This window comes from Mauremys mutica, chromosome 5 (genome assembly GCF_020497125.1).
Source record: "Mauremys mutica isolate MM-2020 ecotype Southern chromosome 5, ASM2049712v1, whole genome shotgun sequence".
In the NCBI taxonomy this organism is placed as follows: domain Eukaryota; kingdom Metazoa; phylum Chordata; order Testudines; family Geoemydidae; genus Mauremys; species Mauremys mutica.
In genome coordinates, this window is record NC_059076.1 from 76,412,944 (window position 1) to 76,436,392 (window position 23,449).

At 41.3% G+C, this 23,449-nt stretch overlaps 1 protein-coding gene across 4 annotated transcripts in view; it reads left to right on the top strand.

The window, feature by feature from the left end:
* CEP44 (centrosomal protein 44) overlaps positions 1 to 23,449 on the top strand; it is a 46,731-nt gene that overhangs the window by 10,343 nt on the left and 12,939 nt on the right. The window contains exons 1-5 of one of the 4 annotated variants that reach the window (XM_045018175.1): positions 25 to 176; positions 5,201 to 5,350; positions 12,682 to 12,832; positions 17,618 to 17,764; positions 19,647 to 19,757. In XM_045018175.1, the coding sequence (XP_044874110.1) occupies positions 5,262 to 5,350; positions 12,682 to 12,832; positions 17,618 to 17,764; positions 19,647 to 19,757 (498 nt within the window). In that variant the 5' untranslated portion in view covers positions 25 to 176; positions 5,201 to 5,261. Of the gene's footprint in view, positions 1 to 24; positions 177 to 210; positions 297 to 5,200; positions 5,351 to 12,681; positions 12,833 to 17,617; positions 17,765 to 19,646; positions 19,758 to 23,449 lie in introns of those variants that run through there. The other 3 variants (XM_045018176.1, XM_045018174.1, XM_045018177.1) reach the window with 3 other exon arrangements.

A 23,449-nucleotide genomic window follows, 5' to 3' on the forward strand; every position in this document is an offset into this window, starting at 1 on the left:
GACTTCCCGGAAGCGGAAACTGCTGTCAGATTTGTGTGCGCAGATTCTGCACGAGCCGAGCCTGGCCAGTGCCCAGGGCTAAGTAACCTTCCCTGTCCCGCCTCGGCCTGCCCGCAAGTGGGAGTCGCTCGGCAGCAGGGCCTTGCTGTGGAGTTGACCCGGGCGCTCTATGGCAGGTAGGCGGCGGAGAGCGAGCGATGAATCTGCTAATGCGAATCGGGAGACGAGGTTGGGGGCGGTTCCCGCGGCTGGGCTTGAATTGCCGGTAAAATACAAACTGCCGCCGGGAGCCCCAGGTGGCTGCGGGCGCTGAGTACAGGCGAGCGGAGAATCGCTGTGGGGGAGTCCTAGGAAAAAAGGGGGAGGGGGTGAGTCCGAGAAAGGGGGAGGTGGGGGGGGTTCTCTGTTTGCGACCCCTCGCCCCCGGCTTCCTGATCCTGCCCGCCCCGCCGGTCCGCGTCCGCTTCAGCCTTTGCCCCTCCCCCATCCCGAGACTCATCGGGGGTGCGACGTTTTCTGTGCATCTTCCCCGGGGCGGGCGCCGAGTCTCTTTCCCCCGCGGAGGCCCGGGCCAGGCCCCGGATTTCCTGTCGAGCACTCTGCTCGCTCCCCTGTAAAGTGGCCCAGAGTGGGAGAGGGGCTGAGCACTTCCCTTGTGCGTCTCTCCAGCTGCAAAGCACCGGCCTGGAGGCCCTGCTTCTCCCGGACTTACATCAGCTCCTCCGGAGCGGGACACTACCCGAGCCCGGGGTCACTGCAGCTTCCTGAGGACTTGCAAGGCAGAAAAAGGGCAACACATGCGCCTTGCCCCCCTTTGCTTTGCTGAGTCTCCTGTGGGGAAAACAGACTCCTGGGCTGCTGACCATTTTGGGAGGTCTCTGGTCACAACTGCCTGGATGCTTCTGCTAGATAGTGAAATAGGAGAGTGTTATAATTAGCATCCTATCTAATTCAGGGGCTATTTTGGTCAATTTTACAGTCATAGGATTAAAAAAATTGTAAATTTCATGATTTCAGCTGTTTAAATCTGAAATGTCACAGTGTTGTAATTTCAGGGGTACAGACCCATAAAGGAGTTGTGAAGGGGGTTACAAGGTTTTGTGGGGAGGGGGTTGCGGTACTGTTACCGTTACTTCTGTACTGCTGTGGCCCTGCCTTCAGAGCTGGGCAGCTGGAGAGTGGCAGCGGCTGCCCGGGAACCCAGCTCTGAAGGCAGCGCCGTCGCCAGCAGCAGTGCAGAAGGAAGGATGGCTGGGTATAGTATTCCCACCCTTACTTCTGCGCTGCTACTGGCAGGAGACTGGCTTTAGATCTGGGTGCCCGGCCAACAGCTGATGCCGCTCTCCAGCTGCCTAGATCTGAAGGCGGTGCAGAAGTAAGGGTGGCAATACTGCGATCCCCCTAAAATAATCTTGTGACCCCCCGCAACTCCCTTTTGGGTCAGGACACCCAATTTAAGAAATGCTGATCTCCCCTGTGAAATCTGCGTAGTGTAGTGTAAAAGCACAAAAAAGACCAGACTTCATGGGGGAAGACCAGATTTCATGGTCCCTGATGCCTTTTTCATGGCTGTGGATTTGGTAGGGCTCTAGTTATAATCATCTTACCTGTACCTCAAAGCTAAGGATAGCAATTTAATGCTGCTATTTGCCATTGTTATAAATCAGTAGAACTGTTCCTGTTTCTGCTTCATCACATACATGATTGTTTCAAACGGCATGGGATGAGACAATCATTGGCAGTTTGTTACTGTTCATAGTTGATTAATAACTTCTTATCTTTTACAATAACAATATGTAACCACTGTATAATGCACAACTTGGTGTGTTGATCTCAAGTTCAAATGTTTATGGATCTATTGCTGTGTATATAGTGTGTGGCAGAGAATGATCCTTTTTCCTATCCCTGCAAAAGGAACTGTTTTATTGGAAGCTAATGCCCTCAGTATTTAAATGGTGCAAAAAATGGGAAGTAGGAAGTAAGTTGTCAGTTTGCTTAGAGCTTAGTTATCAGAGCCAGACCTGTCACATGCAGGGTGGGAGTGGGAGTGACCCTGAAATACCCAGCAGTTTTGCTCTGCCTTCTCAGGTGTAAACAGGCTTTTTAAGACGATGCAGAACAGAAACTGAAACCAAGAAAAGTACTTAATTCAATACATTTGGTCTTTTCAGAACTGCGTGGTCTGGTTCCAGGTTTGTAAGAAAGCTTTTTTTTTTTTTTTTGGGCTCCTAGTCTTGCTCTTGTTGAGGCTTTGCAGCAATTAGTGCCCCTGCAGCACTGCTGGGAGTGCAAATTTGGCAAACAAACAACAAGGAAAGATCTTTATCGCTCATTCTTCCTTTATGGAATGTGTAGATGGAGATACCATAGAAAGTGGGATGAGTAAACTAGGCCTATCTTCTGAGGCTCAACTATCCAGATATTGCCTAAGCCCCCTTTTGATCAGGCTGCAATGGAGCCAAGTGCACTCAGAGCAGTCTTCTAAGGTGGAGAATTGCTGAAAGGCGCACAAAACAGCTGTGCCAGTTTGGAATGTTGCAGAACCATCCATGCTCACATCAGCAAGTTGCTGCTGCTGACTATAATCCCTCATGGTTCCCCCTTCCCCCACCTGCTTTCCAAATCCCAGCTGTGAAGGGATGGATTTAGAAACAGTTTGCACCCAGCAAAAGCAATAGGATGGCATTAAAAGGCCTATCTCTTTATTCATTTAGCTCATTCCTGCTTCCTCTTCTCCAGTGGTTTGGCCAGCCCTAATTTCAAAGAGGGCCCTTCTTAACTGAATTTTTCAAAGTCCTGGTTGGTTGAAGGTTACCAATCCATAGGATGTACTTTCAGGGGCCAGGGAAGTTCTGTTCCCCCAACACAACCAGTGAAAAAACACCTACTCTGAACATCTCCATGGTGTTGTGGAGTGACCCTTTCAGGGAAAGAGAAACTAAATCAAAAAGGAGAAGAATGTCCACCTTTTTCAGGTAGCTCTTCCAATGAGACCCACAGATTTTTCTTCCTTTTCCTGAATACCCACATAGCTGTAAGGAAAGAAGAAAAGGGAGCCCATCAGAAAGGAGAGAGATTCCCCACTTTCCTCTCAAAATCAGGAAGAAGCTGGCATATCTTTCCTAGTGTTCCAAATCTCTGTGTTAGTGTCAGACTGGCAATGAGAAACTGGCCAAGGCTCGGGTGGCCAGAAAACACAAACCTAAATCTTGCCATAGGAACTTCTGTCTCCATCAGACTCACTGGAACCTAATGTCTTGAATCTTAGGAGATCTATAGGAGGGGAAAAAAAAGACAGGAAAATTTCTGTTCCTCCACCTGAGAGGAGGGTCAGCTGTTGGTGTTGGAACCCAAGGACCAGGAGGAAAAGACAGGATATTTACCCCAGGATATTTGAGACACTTTCAGGTTGTCACAAGCCTAGTTCTTCCTCTGGGACAGTCCCCCAAAAGAAGAAGGGGGGGGGGGGAAAAGAGAAGGGGGTGTGGGTCGGGTCATTGGAATTATCAGAATTTCTATGCATGGATTACTAAAGGATGTTACTGGACCTGAATGGGAAACTTTTGCAAAAACAAGTATCTGGGAAAACTTGCTAAAATATTCTGTAAATTGCTACACAATAGGTCAGGGCTAGTGAATTGGTCCAAAGTGGGTATGGTCCTCTCCTGGAATGGGCACCTCTGATTATTTAAAAAACAAATCTCATGGCTGGGGCATATTCCTATGGAATATCTGTCAGCAGCATTCATGTGTTTCTCCTCAAGATGCCCTTCATGTCTCCACTAGGGTAATGAAGGTAGATCAACAATTGTCTCAAGGGTCTGACCTCACAGGGTCCCAGAACCTGGCCTCCTGCCCAAGCCCGAACATTTACACCATGACTAAACAGCCCTGTAGCCTAAGCCTGTGATAGCTGGCATGGTCCAACTACGGTTTTTTAACTGCAGTGTAGACTTATCCTCAGATGGAATACAAGCCTTGCTACAAATCAGGGTAGTCTTTTTGTTGTCATGCATATGTGTGTTGTGTCAGTTGGACTCTCCTGTATGTACCTGATTGATATATACTAGTATTCAAAATAGGCTAGAAAGGTTGAAGTGCTGCATGAATAGCAATTGATTTTGTGGATGAACTGCTTGTTACATGGGTCAGTAACTTTCTAGATTTTTTTGTTTGTTTGTTTTTGTTTTTAAGTATTTGGTCTTGAGTTGCTACAGAATTGATTATGGTCTGTTTAATACCTACACTGGTCTTAATGCGAAAGATATTTTCCCCCAGTAGGGATAGTTTAGAGCTAACTTTACTATTTTCCCCAAAATTTATGGTAGTAAAGTGCACATTCCTCACTGAGTACTACAGACATGTGAAGTTTGAAGATTTCAGTCTGAATTGTTCTGAATTTATCAGATTGTGAAAAGGCATCAGAATAGTCCAGAGCATGGAAAACACTGGAGGTTTTTATTTATTTATTTATTTTTTATTTTTAAGACCCATTCATAACTTAAATGGTTTGATTTTTCTTTAAACCGTAAGGGAAAAATATCTCTAAGTTACAGTAAGACTTGAGACATTCATGCAAAAGATTTTTTTTTTGTTCACCCAGGTTTTTTTTCTCTGCCTTTCTACATATTTCCCCAAACTGAGTTTAAACTCCATCCCCTAATGGCCACAGAATGGGTGTCTGCAACACCTTTTTGTGTTTTTATTACAGTTGTATGCTTTTTCAGGGCCTATGCAGCATTTATATAAGCTTTTATATAAGGTTTTTTGCTTTATACACTTCCCCTTATAATACTCCCATCTTTGCTTAGAAAGCCTTGTTTCCAGATCCCATAAGCTGGTTGTATAGAGCTGTCTTCAGACCATAATGACTCGACTACCTGACATTGAGTAAAACACAGGTCTTTGTTCCACCTGAGCAAGCTATTTAGGAAGCAATAACCCATCTATGGAATTTGAACTCTGATTTCCCTTTCTAGCAGTAATAATTCTAGTTTACTGACTGACCTATATATTCCATGCTTTTAGTTTGAATGAGGAAACACACAGACATTAATTTGTGCAGTACCTTGGCTTAATAGCATATTGGGAAATGTTATAGAATGTCAGAAATAGGACAGTCTAGGGGGGAAAAAACATGGACTTCACTGGTAATCCTATTGCAGTTTATAATTGTCATGTTTGTTTTTTTCTTTTTAAGAAAGAGAATATCCTGTATTAAAATTGTCCCAAAATCTAAAAGAAGAATAGTGTGTGAAATAATGGCAACCGGAGACTTAAAAAGAAGTTTACGCAAGCTAGATCAAGGACTTCGCTTGTTAAACTATCCTAGAGATGTGGATTACACAGGGTAAGAGGCAATTAGATATTTTGAATGAACTTGTGCTTATACATCATGATGATCACAAGAATGTAAACAGTTCTGGTAATTGTTGATAGAAATTCCACCACAGAGTCAATATAGAAATTATGATATGTGTATGCTAATGGCAGGGTATGGTAGATACCTCGTCAGATTGAATACACATTCCAAATCATTTAATTATATAGTGTCAAATTTTGTGTGTGCACACTAAGAAATAGGTTATTCCTTTTGACAAAGCTGATAGAATACTGATGTTTCGGGGTTGAGATTGGGCCATTTGCCATTGTAGACAGTCATGACTTTTATTAGCAAATATCTTCAACAGCCAGAGATGGGACATTGAAGGGGCAGAACTCAAAGTTACTATCGAGAATTCTTTCCCAGGTGTCTGGCTGGTGTGTCTTTCCCATATGCTCAGGGTATACTGGCTGGTATATTTGGGAAGGAATTTTCCCCCAGGTCAGATTGGCAGAGACACTGATGGGGTTTTTTTGCCTTTCTCTGCAGCGTGAGGAACAGGTCACTTGCTGTTTGAACTAGAGTAAGTGGTGAATTCTGTGTAACTTGAAATCTTTGAATGAAGATTTGAGAACTTCAGTAACTCAGCTAGAGGTTACAGACCTGTTTGCAGGAGTGGGTGGGTGAGGTGCTGTGGCCTACAATGTGCAGGAAGTCAGACTAGATGAGCGTGACAATCCCTTCTGGCCTTAAAGTCTGTTACCTGGTTCAGCTGCAGGTGTTTTACTGAACAGTAGACATATGACTAGATACTAATATCACCCTTTGCAGCTGTTCGCAATTGCACAATTGACTTGGGACACTTCTGTGGGTTTCATTTTCTCTGAAGCATTAGGATAGGGGTCTGTGTTGGAGGCAGGATGCTTTACAACTAGGTATTATTTTACATATCTCTTATGGGAAATCTATCAATAGTGCAGCTTCACCAGTGTTGGTAACAGTGAGAGCACTAGGATAGAAAGACACTGGTATTTTTACCATTGCCCTCTTCTCAGTGCAAGTCCAGAGAGGTAGTGATAAGAAGTGTCACTGCTCGCTGTATACTAGCACACTCATTAGTAGTAGTTCAGTACTAAGAGAAAGCACTGCAGTTCTTCCCACATTGTCATCTAGACCTGAGCAGGGTCAGATGACACTGATAAAATGCTTGTGCATTTTCTACTGTAGCACTACCCCAAGTGCAGCTGAAGTGCTGAGAGATGTCACACAAAATGTTATTACGGGTACAGCCTGAGATGATTTGCTTCATTTGCACTCTTCTCCCTAGTGAATGGATTCAGTATTTTAATAATCTGTTGAATGTACAATGTCACAATGAAAATATTCAGTATTTAATACAACAGTTATTGCACATTCATTTTTCCTTGGTATCACCAGTCATTTGTGTAAGTAGTTGCAAATCAAGATACACTTCACTCAATTTGTTACTGAGAAAGTTATTTGTCCTTGTAGCGAAGCAATGATTCACCGGTGTGGCGCCTCCTGCTGGTTGTCCTGGGAATTAGCTCTTCACCAGCTTTAGAGCACCCTCTGCAGGCTGCTGTCTCGCCTGCTGCTGGCTCCATGTTCCTCCCGGACCCTGGTGCCCCTTTCCCTGGGGTTCTGCCCTCCACAATACCCCTGCTCTGGATCTCCCCTCCCAGGGGAACCCCCACCCTCTATACCCACCTTGCCTCAGTGGCTACTGCTGGTCATCATCTAGCCCCTGCTTACTGGGGCAGACTGCAGTCTGTAAACCACTCATCACTGGCAAGGGGTTTTTGGACCTGCTGCCTTTGCCTAACCGCAGGCTACACCTCTGTAGGCCTTGCACAGGGCCTGCAGCCTGGGGAGTTACCAGGCTGGCACTCCCAGCTCCTCTTGCCTTTCCCCAGCACTACTCTACTCAGGTCCCCTTCTCTCCCAGGCAGCCAGGTCCTTCTCTCTACAGCTAGAGAGAGAGTGATTTAGCTCCTGGCTCACAGCCCTTTTATAGGACCAGCTGTGGTTGCTTCCCCAGTCAGCCTAGCCTTTTCTCTCTGGAGTGGGGTAACTGCCCCGCTACAGTCCTTTTCTCTCTTTAGCAATGCTTTAACATCACAGGTGACTTGGAAATACATATCCAGTTTAGGACTGATGACAAGATCCATGTAACCATGTAAACAGTAGGCATAAACGCTATAATTTTGTAACCATTAAATACCAGCTTCGCAGTGAGGGTGTAAGAATTCTGTAATATGATATATTGTCCAAATACAGAGCCGAATATGGATTTTAAGTTACTTCACTAATGTAATTTGACTTTGATATCCCCTTTTCGGTATTCTCCTCCTCCCTGGTTCCACAAGTTATAGCATTTTTACTAATGTTTATGATGGTTCTCTGAGCTATTGTATGGGGTAAGAAAGCTAGGGAAAAAGTTCTTGGGGCCTGATTTTTATTCTCATTTCTACCTCCCAAAGCTGACTTTTTCTCTTCTCCCACTATTTGGTGTCTTGCCAGCCTCAGAACAGGCATTTGGTTAGCTTAGAGCTTCTGTACACAAGCATTTCCCGAGCAACACCCCCTGCAGTGTGAAACTGAACAGGCACATTTCATATATGTTCCTTTTCAGTTTCACTTGGGAAAGTACTTGTGCGCAAGAATATAATGTTAGTGTCTGTGTGACTCCTGGGCACAGTATCTCCACAGGAGTCAGTAAATGGAAAAAACAACAGCTTGTTACAAGGGAAGGTGGATCCTAAGCTACTGGACTGCAGATGTGCTATATACTTGGTTGAATAAATGAGACACTATTGCAAAAGCTAAAAAAAAAAAAAAGACAGTTTCCTTATGCTTGCTGCAGAGCTAGACACTTAAGTGCAACAGAATTCTAGAGGCTCAGGGTAACAGTATGACTATTATGAAAAGTGTAACATGCAAAACTTAAATATTATCAAAAAATCCCCAAAGGTGCATGCACAAATGCAAGAGAGGGGGATTTTGGCATACTTGGTGATATAATTTGATCCACTGTTTACTAATTTTTCCCGTAGTGGCCTTGATTAAAGTTGGACCTTTGCAAAAAATCCACTTCTTCCACTGTGCTGTGGAAGCAACAGCATGTCGCTGGAATTGTTTATAGTGAATACTTCACATTTGGCTTAAGGAAAGTTCAGCTGGAGTTTTTCATTTAAATTGATCTTAAAGCTAATGCAATTCTTTCATTTATAATCATGTTTATGAATTTTGTACAAGAGGAAAAAGCAGTACATTTTTCTGGAAACAGAGGACTGGCTTTATAAATAATCTTAGTACATTAACCAGTTCCATAAACTTAAGTGGCTCAATAAAGCAAAAATGTTGTTTAATCCCTTTGAAGTTTTAGTTCTTCAATGATGGAGAGTAAATGTCAGTGAAAATGTATATCTTCTAATAGATGTTAATATACAGAAGGCCTATTGATAAAGGTGGAGGGGTAATAAAAAGATTTATATGGCTACTCAGGGAGATTGAAAACAATGTTAGTGTAGAAAAGATGGTGTATGTCAATGTTCTTCTTTGAGTTATTGTCCACATCTTCCTGGTGTGCATATGGCCCATGCACATGAGATCAGATTCTTACGACCTGCAGTGTGTGTTTGGGTTTGCAGCTGTGTTCTATATGTCCTGGCCTGTGCTCCTCTCCCACTCCCCAAAAAAGAGGGTATAAAGAGCAGAGCAATCCCAACCATCTCTTGTTTCATTCTTACCAACCGTGGCAACAAAACAGAAACCCTGCAGTGTCCAGTTACTTCTCTGTATTCAGTGTTAGTGTTAACTAGTTAGTTTAAATCTTTTTCCTGTTGGCAAAAATACATTTGTTTAGTCAGATATTTAGGTTTTAGGGCCCGTCTCACCCACTGCAGCGTGGGCACACATGCGCGCGCACAAAATAGAGGGGCTCTCGCAATATGGAAGAAGTGAAATCCCTGGAGTTTAAAACTTGACTCCCTCAAGAGAAATTTCAACAACACTTAACAGGTACTCTGGATGCCTTTGTTTGCCTAGGTGAGGAATATGTTCCATACATATTCCTGAGAAGCTGGTTCAATAAAAGATATTACCTCACCCACATTGTCTCTCTAATTTTTCATATATCACTTCTTTAAGTGGATTCAGAAAGCTCTTAAAATCGTTCCTCATGTAATGCTCTATGTCAGCCTCCATGGTGCCAAAAAGACGGATGTAGTGAGACCTCAGTTCTCCAAACAGTCCCTCTCCAGGAGCACCCCAGTGGGCCAGTATTTCACCCTGAACTTGCACACTGTGTCAGCTAAGAGGCCTCGGTTGTCTGCCTCCATTCTAGCATCAGATATGAGCTGAGGCATAAGTGCCTCCCAAGTCAGACACGAGCAAGTCAGATACCTGCTCATCTTTGGCTCAACAGTTAAAGGGTGGTCCAGAGGGCTGACAGAAGTCCATCTGGTGCCTCGGTACTGAGTATTAAACGTGTATCTGCAGTACCGACAAAACACGTGGACTGCCCTTGCTCCATCATTGGCCCCTTGGTACCTCGTGTGCAGGTACCACCAAGAGTGGAATCTGTGTGGATAATCACTTGAAGAAAGATTACTGTACCTTCAAGACAGGTTCTTTGAGATGCATTGTCCACCTGGATTCCATGACCTACCTTCCTTTCTGGTTATTACAGAATTCATGCTCCTCTAGGTTTGTGTATTGGTAAAGGAGTCTGAGGGATAGTTGAGCTAACTGCCTTTTATGCCCTTGAATGGATGAAGGCACACTTCTAGGGCATAGGTGTGGCCTAAAGAATCCAATCCCATATGTATGCTGTTTATGCGCACCAAGAATAGAGTCTGTGTGGGCAACAAAATCTTCAAAAGACACAGTTTATCTAAGGTACACCTCTACCCCGATATAACGTGACCCAATATAATACGAATTCGGATATAACGCGTTATATCAGTGTTCCGGGAGTGGGGCAGGGCTGTGCGCTCCAGCAGATCAAAGCAAGTTCAATATAACGCAGTAAGATTTTTTTTTTGGCTCCCGAGGACGACGTTATATCGGGGTAGAGGTGTAATTAACCATTTTTTAATAGAAGCCTGAAAATTGTAACAAAGGTATTGTAGCTAGATAGGTTCTTTGAATTATTAGACCTCAAGTTTGGTGAATGGACTAAATAAGAAAATGGAAAGTAAAAGAGAATTTAGGCTTGTTTTAATAAATAGGTCAGTATTTGCATGTGTTTATGCCTCTTTGTGGCCATAATCCCTTCTGAAAAGTCTTAAATTCCATCAGTATTCAGGCTGAGTGCATATGACTTCAGTAAGCCTGGCCTTTAAAGTATTGATGAAGGAATAGTGCTTTTTGAACACTTTGTTACCCACATAACAGCGTTTTGGGTATTGCAAGTAGTAGAGTTCTTGATTAAAGTAATTATTTCATGAAACTGAAGGCAATTCATGTTAGTCTCACTATGATATTCAGTTATTGCATTCTACTTTTATCTTTGTCACTGCAGTAGTAACTTTCTTTAATTTTAGGAAGGAGGGTATTCCAGTTAGTGCAGATAATAGGGCTTCATTAATTCATTGCCTTTGGCATCCTGCTTATCCACAAAAGGACTCAAACGAGAGAGAGAGAGAGAGAGAGAGAGAGACTATAAGATGTCTATGCATCTGCCTCTAGTCTTTGTGGTCTGCTGAAGCTGCAAAAAATATAAAAAACTGAATAACGAAATGCAGTTTTAAATACGGCTGTTAAGCAGAGCTTGAAAAGTTTACCATTATCTGAAGTGTAATCCTGCTAAGAGGTAACAGCAAAAGATACACATCAGTGAGAATCAGGGCAAAGTGTTTTCCCACTCGGTGGAAATCTGGCTTCCTTGGATTAGCAACAAAGAACTGGAATGACATAAAGACACAAAACAAAAATAAAAATAAACATTCAGAGACACTATAAAACACTTATTACAATACTAATCCCAGATACAAAGAATGAGTTTAGGTAAGGGTAAAGGACTATATTTCAGTTGCTGAATACCGTCTTTCTTTTCTTTTCCAGTATTTAAAAGGTAGGTCTAGATTTCTACCCAAAATCTGTTTGCACAGGAGGTTTTCACTGTTAATTGTGTTAGCTGTATAGAGTGTGGCAGTAAAATCATGGAACGTAGTTCAGACTTTTGTTTAATTTAAGATCTGTACTTTGTCCCAACAAGCACAACACCAATTCTGTGTGTGTGTGTGTGTGTGTGTGTTTTGCATATTTTGATTGGTTTGGTGGAAAATGGGAATAGGTGCTGCAAAAGCAAATAAATTGGGTAAAAGTGCCAGTATTCAAGCTCAGGTAAAAATGGTAATTTACACTCTACTGAACACTGTATATGAGTGTCTTTTTCTATGAGGAATTAATATGGCTTATGAAATAAATTGCATCGTATGTGCCTTGAATTTCCATTTTATAACACTGAGGGTTTTTTTAGATCTGTTCTTTTCAGAAATTGTCTTTTTGCAGAGTGAGTAAAAATCTCACCCTCTATTAACATTTTGTTTATACCATGGTTATGTCTCATATACAAGAGTGCTTTAAACTTCATATTCAATTACTCAGGGGCTGGGCTATATATTTAGTATTATATACTCCCCACAGTGCATAGTGGAATGTCTGCTGATGTCCTTAGGAAGTTTGTAGAGAGATCAAGACGTTGATATGGACATTATGTTGTAACTAAACATTTGGCTATTTTGTTTGGTGCATTATTGTCACATTTACTGCTCAGTGACAAGATCTGCTCCCATTTGGGCCACTGTTATTTCTGCCTTTTGTTTCTTTTCTTTCCCATCCTCCTTTTGTCTTTGTGAGCCCTGAGTTGTCTCTGCATTTCCTTCTGTTCAGCAACATCCAGTTTCAGACCCAGTGTGCTTTACTTCCACCTGTTTCTGCATTCCATCTGCTAAAATGATCAATAGTAAAATACTTGAATGTTGACAGTGAAGTATCATTTTAGAGTTGACACTCCAGTGTGAGTCATAGGGAGAGAGGAGTGTGAGTCAATTTCAGGCTGTCTTCAGACTCAGGCAGATTTCACTAAATCAGGTGACCTTCTGAATGTGAACTATGTTTTTATTTCTGAAGCCAAGATGGCTAGCAACTTACTTAAAAAGGGTGTGGCGGAAGGGGAGAAGGAAGCTGTGCTTCTACACAATTTCGATACGTCTTGTGTGCCATACAGATATACCTTACAGGCTGTATGTTTGACACCACTGGTTTATACTGATCACTGATTATTTACTTCCATTTACTGTGCAAAATACTTCTCCTTTTTTCCCCCCCAGCAGTTTTGTAAAGGGTGATCCAGCTGCGTTTTTACCCATCATCAGTTATTCCTTCACGTCCTTCTCAACTTACATAGCAGAACTTTTGGTGGAATCTGATGTAGAGCTCACGGCTAAAAGCGATTTGCGTTTTATTGAAGCTATCTATAAGGTATCTAACTTTATGTTCATTGAGTTTTATGTATCTGATTACCCTGCCAAACATTTAATATGCGTCTCTGCTGGGTAATAGAATAATGTTGGAAATGGAAATATTGGTGACACAATCATTTGGTAACTCCTGCACAAGAGGTTTGGGGCCTGGGTCACTTGCTGGAGGATTCTCTGCACCTTGAAGTCTTTAAACCACATGTTGAGGACTTCAGTAGTTCAGACATAGGTCAGGGGTTTGTTACAGGAGAGGGTGGGTGAGATTGTGTCCTGCGTTGTGCAGGAGGTAAGACTAGAAGATCATAATGGTCCCTTCTGACCTTAAAGTCTCTGAGTCTGTGAGTAGATTTAGCTGGATTGATTTGTAAAGCATATTCAAAGTGTCTTCTGCTTGGTGTCTAGAGTCAAGATTTCAGAGGAGCCATGACCAGTATGTGGCAGGTCCAAATTTTGATTTATAACTTACTTGTTTTCATTATCAGAGGGGTAGCTGTGTTAGTCTGGATCTGTAAAAGCCGCGAAGAGTCCTGTGGCACCTTATAGACTAACAAATGTATTGGAGCATGAGCTTTCGTGGGTGAATACCCACTTCGTCGGATGCATCCACGAAAGCTCATGCTCCAATACATCTGTTAGTCTATAAGGTTTGCTGCTTTTAATGAAAACAGTGAAGGTTAATATTGGCTCAACTTTACTCTTTAGTTGATACTATTATTGTTTGTATTATTGTAGTTGCTAAGACCTCCAGTCATGGACTAGGACCTCATTGTGCTGGATGCTGTACAGACAGAGAACAAAAAGACAGTCCCTGCCCCAAAGAGCTTACACCAAAATGTAAGACAAGAGACAACAAAAGTACAGGAAGTTTGATAGAATACAAGAAACAATGAGACATAAGTGGTCAGAATGAAAAGCTGTGGTATCAACATACCAGAAGCCTAGCCAATGTCAAGTTATTAGCAAATACTGTGACATACTTTTCTATTAAATTACATCTTAAATCAACAGACTGTAGATATGTAAGCTTACCTGAAACATTCATTGTACAATGCAGCCTAAAGCTGACTGAGAGTGTGCTTTATTGCCACTGAGGAAATTAAAACCAATTCTAAGTGTTCATTTTGCAAACATCTGTTCCTGAGTTGTTCCTATGATGTGCCTTTCACACTTGTAGGATGTAGGTCGGGGTGGTCAAACCATGGCTCTCAGTTCTTGAGTTGTTCCTATGATGTGCCTTTCACACTGGTACATGCAAATTTGATCTTTTTAATACTTGTACTATAATCTCATCAAGACTATTAGAAATTCTATACAATTCTAATATTAAAGGTACATTAGACTTAAAAAATCTAAGTATTACTTGCATTGTATCCTGATTATTTTACTATTGATCTAGTTTATATTAATTGGAGAAAATACAATTTGCTACTTAAAATTGTTTTATCTCAGTTCTCATGGTGAGTATTGAGTAGAGGGAATACTGCCAAACTCTGTGACCGGATGGAAGTATGGATTAGAGAATACGTTATGTAGGAAAAACTGCATCATAGATTACAATAACATAAGGAATATTTAGGACTTGCTATTTTATATATAAAAACACATTTCAGTCTTACATGCTAATTAAATGAAAGTGAGCTGGCTAAAGCTCAGCATAGAAAAGAATGAGAAGATGATGTTGGGCTTCAGGAAGCAGTTGGAGGAGAGGGTGGATGTAATATACACCCCACTGGCCAAGACCCTGAGAGCCCAGGGCTACGAGGTCCAGATACACGCCCTGATCGTGGGAGCCCTGGGCTCGTGGGATCCCCACAACGAGCTGGTTCTGAGAGAGTGTGGAGTTGGTCGATGCTATGTCTGGCTCATGAGACAGCTCATGGTGTCCGACACCATCAGGTGGTCCAGAGACATTTATATGGAACACATCACAGGACACCGCCAATACCACACTGAGTAACTGAGACTGCCGACCAGGGAAATAACCCACTTCCTTCCCTGACAAACAAAGGGACGCACCTGACCCATGTACTTATCCGCTACACCGATACTGGCTTGGACTCCTTATTCATTCCATGGGTGGTGTACCCGAGCCCACTTATCCACTGACACTTTAAAAACCCTTGCACCCCAATCTAGGTCTATGCCGGTTATGCGATATGTATGTATCTCTTCATCCTTGCAACTGATACCTGTAACCCCCCCATAGCCCAAGCCTGACCCCAGATGTACAGTACCTTCCCTCTTAACGTGTGTATATTTCATTTTAAACATTAACTTTAATAAATTTTTTATATTGGTTTTCTTGCTTGAAAGAGTGTCTGCCATGAGTTACCTAGTTTTGCAACAAAGGAAGATTTTGGACACCCTCCCTCCTCATAGTTGCAGTGAGGTGATTCTATAGCACTAAACCAGTCAACTTTTTACAATCTAGTTCTGACTAAGAGGTTATGAATTTTCCTTTTGAATACAGACCTTTCCACTGTTACCCACATCTGTTACTGTAAGATTAGACTTTTGACTGTACTTGGTGCTACACCTTAAAACAGTTTGTAGGCTGAAGCTGGTGCAGAACACAATAGTGGCTCAGTATTTAGCAGAACATCTTATTAGGAGCATGTGACACCAGTTCATTGCTGTCTGTCTGGTCTCCAGTTAGTTTAAGGTGTTGGCTATGATCTCTAAAGTCCTAAATGGCCTGCAATCTGCATATCTTGGGGGATCCCTTTTTTCCCAGTGGCATACTGCCACTGCTGCAGTCAGCTGTGGTGCACAAGTGGGATTCCAATTTATAAAAAGGGGGTGGGGGATTGTGGGCGAGACATTTTGTGTGAGCTCCAGGGCTCTGGAACTTGCTCCCTCACCTTGGTCCAAAATAGCTTGATTTTGGATAATCCTATGGCCTTTCCTCTGGCTTTTGGAGTGTGTTGAGGATATACTCCTTGCATTATGAAGGGATGAAAAGGAGCTTTTTTATAGGTGCCTGACCGGGTCTTTTCTGATTGCTTAATACTTCTGATGTTACTAACTGTGGGTGTCTCTACACTGCAGCTGGGACCATACTTCCTTGTGCAGGTAGACAGCAGATTAGCACACTAAAAGTAGCAGTACTTGGATGGCTAAACCAAGCTGCTGCCCATTCTGCAGCCACACTGCTATTTTTAGGATGCCTGCTTGAGCAGAGCTAGCACGTCTGTCTACCTGTGCTGAAAATATGCTTTCAGCTTCAGTGCAGATGTACCCTGGGAGCTAGGGTGTTAAGCCTGTACATGTATCATCTTTTTACATTTTTATTCTTTTAAAATTGAAATAAAATCTGAACAGTTATTAATTTAAACCTTGTCTTGTATGGTTAGGTAATAAATATTTTGATGTAATTTGTTGCTAGCTGGTTGGTTCATGTGTGTTTCAATTTAATCTAAAGATTGTACACAAAAATCTTCCCATCAGGTTTGTGTTCATAATGTATTGCTTTAATGAATAGCCAAGATTTCTAACCTTTAGATCTTGCTGATAATTTAATTCAGTTTGAATCAAATTATCAGCTGTTTTTACAAGATTTTTTCATGGAATTGAATAGACTAATTTGTCAAGTTATTTCTTTGAAAGTTTATTTATAGATAGTTATGTAAACTTAAAACTTGGATGGTTTAAAACATCACATTTTAAACATAAATATGAAAACTTACAGGGACTTCTGCTTGTTATATACAGACTGCAGTATAGGTTTTTTCACTGGTACAGCGAATGTAATTATCCTTAAATTACCTTTATAAATATGTTGTATGCCTGGGTTAAAAGTAGGTGTGTGGTGCCATCTTAGTTAAGACACTTTACAAAGGTGTGGGGTTTTTTTGTTTTTTGCTTTTTTGGGGGGAGTGGAGGGTTGGTAGTCTTTTGTTGTGAGGCGGAAATACTCACTCAAATGTAGGTTTTTAGTTGGATAGAGATGTGCTGCCTATTTTAACATTAAGTAAAAATATGGTTTCAATTCTCATATTCCTGTAAGTGCCAGTTATTGTTGAAATAACATCATACTGATATCAATAGATTAAGAATCAAAATATTTGACTTTTGCAGAGCTTTATATTTAATTCAAAGAGGTTCACATAAATACACCTTTAAAAAATTGACAAAAGTTTTTGTGAAATTCTGCTTTTTATTATAGCAATGCACTTCACTACATGACACTACACTTTGTATCTATGATTCTGTATGTTTTCTAACTATAAGGGTATTTAAGCACTATAATAGGTTTGTATGGGAGGTTGTGGAATCCCCATCATTGGAGATTTTTTTTAAACAGACTGGACAAACACCTGTCATGGATGGTCTAGGTTTACTTGGTTCTGCCTCAGTGCAGGGGGCTGGATTTGGTGACAAATCGAGGTCTCTTCCAGACCTTCACTTCTATGATTTTATGATTCTCTCTAGAGCTGAAACAAACAAAACTGTTTTTACTGTGCATTCATATTTCTGGAACTCTCCAAAACTTTTTTCCAAACTTGCTTAGTTATTTAGACACGTATTAAGTTTGGTATTTTTATTTGCTTTTGTTTTTTAAAGGAGTGATTTGATTTAAGTGTGCCTGGCAGATTGGCATATGATGGGAGTTACAGTTATGGGGGCAGCCTAGAATATACAAAGACCAACGTGTGAAAAGATTCACTGGCAAAGCTAAGGGGGCAAAGGGGCAATTGTGCAAAAATAAGAACAAAAATATAGTTTCTACATAACAGAGAATATACAGAGGTTTGGGAAACTAATAAAGTTTTTTACTCTCTTGCAGCTACTTCGAGATCAGTTTCAATACAAACCAGTTTTAACAAAACAGCAGTTTCTCCAGTGTGGCTTTGCAGAAAGGAAAATACAGATTGTTTGTGACATTATCAGTGCTGTAATGAAAAAGCATAAGGAATTAAGTAATATGAATAAGGTACTGATCAGGGTGATACTTCAGATATGATTTACAGTATTTGAGAGAAAGATTAACTATATTTTGTAACAGAGCAACATTTGAACTGAAATATAAGTAGAAAAAGAACTACAATAAGGATCACTGAAGTTAGAATAGGGGGGGAAAACCCTAAATCAGAGTCCATCCCCTTACAAATTCAGTATGTACTCTCCCAATATAGAGGATATATCAGATATTTAAGTGATTCTAAATATCTACACTTGCTGCTAGCCAAATGACCTACACCAGGGGTTCTCAAACTTCATTGCACCACAACCCCTTTTTTACAACAAAAATTACTATATGACCCCAGGAGGGGGGACTGAAGCCTGAGCCCGTTAAAGCCCCGCTGCCCTGAGTGTGAGTGTGTGTGGAACATAGCCAAAGGGCTTCAGCCGTGGGGGGGGGAGGGGTAGGAGGCTGTAACCTGAGACCCACTGCCCAAGACTAAAGCCCTCAGGCTTTGGCTTCAGCCCCACACGGTGGCACTCGGGCTTCAGCCCCAGGAGATGGGGCTCCAGCAAGTCTAACGCCAGCCCTGGCAACCCCATTAAAATGGGGTCGCGACCCAGTTTCAGAACCACTGACATAGACATACTAACATTTTGTAGTGAACAGACAAAATTTCAAGCAAAGATAAACAAATTCACACCTATTAACAGTAAGTTTCATATACTCTGTTACACTTCTGGATGTAGTAAGAATATCATTGCAAAATAGTTCATTGTACTTCTGGAACAACTGTTAAGGTAGATAGGAACAAAAATGGAACATCTGCTCGTTTGGGGTTTTCTTAATATTTTTTTTTTTTAATTTTCTGAAAAGTGTGACACTAACAGTATAGTGTTCAGAAACAAACAAAACAAACATCTGCAACAAATTGTGTGTCTGTATATATTCTTACTACTTGTATGTGAGTTTTAGTTGGATTTCACAATACACATTTTGGGTCTTGTTTATATATAGATCTTAATATATATCGATTTAGTATTAGGACAGGTAAGAAATCTAGCACATCAGTTGATACTGGGTGTATGGGCAAGTTCCTTTCAGAAAAGAAATTTGAAACTTGTTCCTATCTCATACAAACTTGTAGGATGTAGGTCAGGGTGGTCAAACCGCGGCTCTCAGTTAAAGTGCAGCTCACTGAGCCCTCCGTGTCCCCCTGCCCCATTCTCCGCCTACCAGTCTGGGGTGGGGGGAGAGCTCAGGGCTTCTGCCCAAGGGGAAGGAAGGGTCTCAGGGCTTCAGCCCCGCTGGAGGCACCTGCCAGGGCTTGGGGCTGAAGCCCTGGCAGATGCCTTCCCCAGGGCAGAATTCCCTAGCCCTGCCTCAGAGCAGGAGCTCTGCTGGGCTGAAGCCCTGAACCCTGGCAGGCACGCCTGTCTCTCAAACTTCTGAGGGTTATCGCATGTGGCTCGGAGGATCAGTAATTTTGGCCACTCCTGATATAGATAATCATTGCATGTAACGCTAGCGTTAAGAAGTTCTATTCTATGCATTTGTAACTTGTGACCCGTATAACTATAAGGATATATTTTCCTATGATTTAATCAGTGTTAAATACCTTACAACTATTTTTTCTTTTATATCCATGACCAGGCTAGACCCAACCTCATATGTGCAAAATGTAGTTGGAGAATGTATGTACATTAGATTCACTTTCAAGTGTTTGTTTTAGCCATTATTAGCATTCTTAATTTCATATTTTTTCTATTTTTGGTCAATATTTTAAAATGAAAAAATCCAAACCTGTTACATATATATGATGTTCAATCGGATCATATAGTGATAATTTTTAACTGTCATTTTCCCCCCTAAAATAAACTTTGCTAATGTGGGTTTTTTGTTTATTTTAAAGGCTAAATCTCAAACAAGAAAAAAAACCAGGTCTTTAAAATCTGAGTCACAAGCAAATTGTGAGAAACTTCTTGCTGATCCTGTTATTTGCAGGACTGTGATTTCTCAGCAGGTATGAAAATAGAAAGAAAATACCGTAGTTTGCTTTTTTATGTATACAGTTTAAAGTTCTTTGACCCTAGTGATATTAACAAATCAGATTAGGGCTGATCTGCAGTTGTTCAGCAAGCCAGTACCTTCCTAGAATGTAAGCTTCCATTTAAAATAAACAAAAACTTTAGTTGTGAAGATAAGTGTAAAAACAAGATGCAAAGAGTGGCTCTGAGAAATGTGCTCTGCTTCAGTTCACACTGATGTCTAATGATGGTATTTAAAGTATCATTATAATTTAACTGTTTCATTGGTGATCAGATATGAAAGAAAGGAGAGGGACAAACATAATATGAAGACATGCATAATCTATTGATGGTGGGTAGAACTTGGGCTATGAATGTAGTTTGAATTCTTTCCAATCTGACCGTAAGTAACACTACAATAATCTGTTATCAGAAATGCTTTTTGATATTCTGCCAAAATCTGGAAATGTGTATTCATAACACATTTCTCAGTATAATATGTTTGATCTACTAACCTCTGCTACTGTTATACACCTCTACCTTGATATAACGCTGTCCTCGGGAACCAAAAAAATCTTACCACGTTATAGGTGAAACCGCCTTATATCGAACTTGCTTTGATGCACCGGAGTGTGCAATGCCCCCCCGGAGCACTGCTTTACTGCGTTATATCCGAATTTGTGTTATATTGGGTTGTGTTATATCGGGGTAGAGGTGTACTGTGAGAGAGGCAAAGAGGTTTTACTCTTATTCATAGAAGATTGAATCATAGAAGATTAGGGTTGGAAAGGACCTCAGAAGGTCATCTAGTCCAACCCCCTGCTCAAAGCAGGACCAATCCCCAGACAGATTTTTACCCCAGTTCCCTAAATGGCGCCCTCAAGGATTGAACTCCCAACCCTGGGTTTAGCAGGCCAATGCTCAAACCACTGAGCTATCCCTCCCCGCCATAGAGGCAGCAAAGTTACACCCTGCAGAACTTTACAGAACTGTAATTGTTTAGTAAATCCAGACAGTCTCTACTCAATGCCAGAACGTAGCATCACTTGCTGTTAAAATCTGGCCTCGTCAGAAAGATTACCTGCTTCTGGCATGATTTACAACCTGACTCTACCCTTTCTGTATGATAAAGTAGAATGGGGAACACATGGGACTCCTATGGACAGATACTCCACAGCTCCTTTGAAGAGAGGAATCTGTCAGCGACACTAAAATATGCATTAATCAACCAGCATTGAAGAAACCATTGATTGATACTCACAACTCTGCAAACCATTGACCATTGGTTACCTCTCTTTTTAAAGCATGCTAATTGTGAAGCTAGCAGAGAAGTCTCCAATTCTACCTTTCAGCAGCCAGTGTTCTAGATCCTTTTCATTCTGGCTTTTGGTCAGTGCATGATACAGGAAAAGAGCTTATTGCTCTGGACAGGAGTAGGTCTTTCATCATAGACGAGAGAAATAGATTCCTACTCATTTTGCTAAACTTCTTGTGACACTTGATACTATTGATCACCTAGTACACCTGTCTAGTCTCCAAGAGACTTCAGGGGAAAATGGAAATACACTGAAATGGCTCAGATTTTTATTGTCCTGAAATCAGAAGGTCATCATGGACAGTTGTTCTTCCACTTCCAAAGCCATCACCTCTGGAGTCTCACAATGCACATGATTATTCCCTTTATTATCGTGTTGCCAATAGGAGGCCATCAAGGGTATGTCTACACCGCAGTTAGATACCTGCAGCTGACTGGGGCTCGGGCCAATGGGCTGTTTAATTGTGGTGTATACATTTGGGCTTGGGCTGCAGCCTGAGCTGTGGGACTCCCACCCCATAGGATTCTAGAGCCGTTGCTCCAGCCTGAGCCTGAACATCTACCCTGCAACTAAACAGCCCCTTGGCCCAATCCCTGCAAGCCTGAGTCAGGTGGTACGGGCCAGCTGTGGGTTTTTAACTGCGGTACAGACATACCCTGAGAGATTTCTTAAAACAGGCTGAAGTGCAGGTAGTGCATGAAAGACACCGAGCTCTACATCTCCTTTAAGCTAAATATAAACAACGTTGTCTTCTTGCTTCCTCATAGTTTTGATTCAAAGCCTAGTTGAAAATATCTGGGTAAAGATATATAGAGGGAAAATTGGGGTGATGTCATTGTAGGGCACCAAATCAGGAAGAGGAGGTGGATTTAGGCATTTCTATCACAAATAACAGAAATATCCAAAATACAAGACCTGATAGTAATGGGGAATTTTGCCCAGACATCTGTTGGAAAAGTAATACAGCAAAACACAAAATTTCCAATATATTCTTGAAGTGTAGTGGGGATAAGTGGAATGTATTAGGGACAATTTTTTGTTTCAACAAGTGAAGGAAGTAAGTGGGGGCATCCATTTTAGTCTTAATTTTGACCAGCAGGGAGGAATTGGTTGCAAATCTGAAGGTGGAAGGCAATGTGGGTGAAAGCGATCCTTTTGAATTATGAAGTTTACCATTTCATGAAAGAAAGGAGTGAGAGCTGTGGACTTCAAAAAGCAGACTTTTAACAAACTCAAATAACTGGTAGGTAAGATCCCATGGGGAAAATAGTCTAAGGAATAAGAGTTCCAGAGAGCTGGCAGTTTCTCAGAGAGCTATTAAAGGCACATCTGCAAACCATTCCGATGCAATGGAAAGATAATAATAGTAAGAAGCCAATATGGCTTTTTCAGTAGCTCTTCAATGACCTGAAAATAAAAAAGGAATTCTAGAAAAAGAGGAAACATGGATAATTGGCTAAGGAGGAGCACAAAAGAATAGCATAAGCATATAGGGACAAAATCAGAAAGCCCAAGGCACAAAATGAGTGATACCTAAGTAATAAGAAGAGGTTCTATAAATTACATTGGAACCAAAAAGAAAGCAAAGGAAAAAATAGGTCCTCTACTTAGAGGGGAAGGAATGCTAATAATGGACAACATCAAGGAGACCGAGGAGTTTAATGCCTATTTTGCTTCAGTCTTCACTAAAGTTAATGATGACCAGACACTCAGCACAATTGATCAGGAGGAAGGAACACAAGCCAAAATAGGTAAATATTTTTAAACTTGTTCTTTCCCTAAGTTGAATTTCATCAAGCCTAGGCAATTTGATTATATTTATCCAGCGAGACTGAAGGAACTAGCTGAAGCAATCTCTGAACCAATAGCAATTATCATTGAGAATTCATGAAGGAAGGGTGAGATCCCAGAGGACTAGAGAAGGGAAAACATAGCACCTCTCTTTAAAAGGGGAAACAAAGAGGACCTGGCAATTGGACTGGTCAGGCTGACTTTGATACCTGGAAAGATATTGGAACAAATTATTAAAAAATCACTTTGTAAGCACCTATTGGATAATAGGATTATAAGGAATAGCTAGCATGGATTTGTCAAGAACAAATCATGCCAAACCAACCTAATTTCCTTTTTTGGCAGGATTACTGGCTTAGTGGATAGGGAGGAAGCATTAGACATGATCTTGATTTTAGTAAGGCTTTTGACACATTACCCTATGATATACTCATAAACAAATTTAGGGAAATACGATCTAAATGAAATTACTATCAGGTAGGTGCATAACTGGCTGAAAGACCTTCCTCAGAGTAGTTATCAATGGTTTGCTGTCAAACTGGGGGAGAATATCCAGTGGGGTCCACAGGAATCTTTTTATT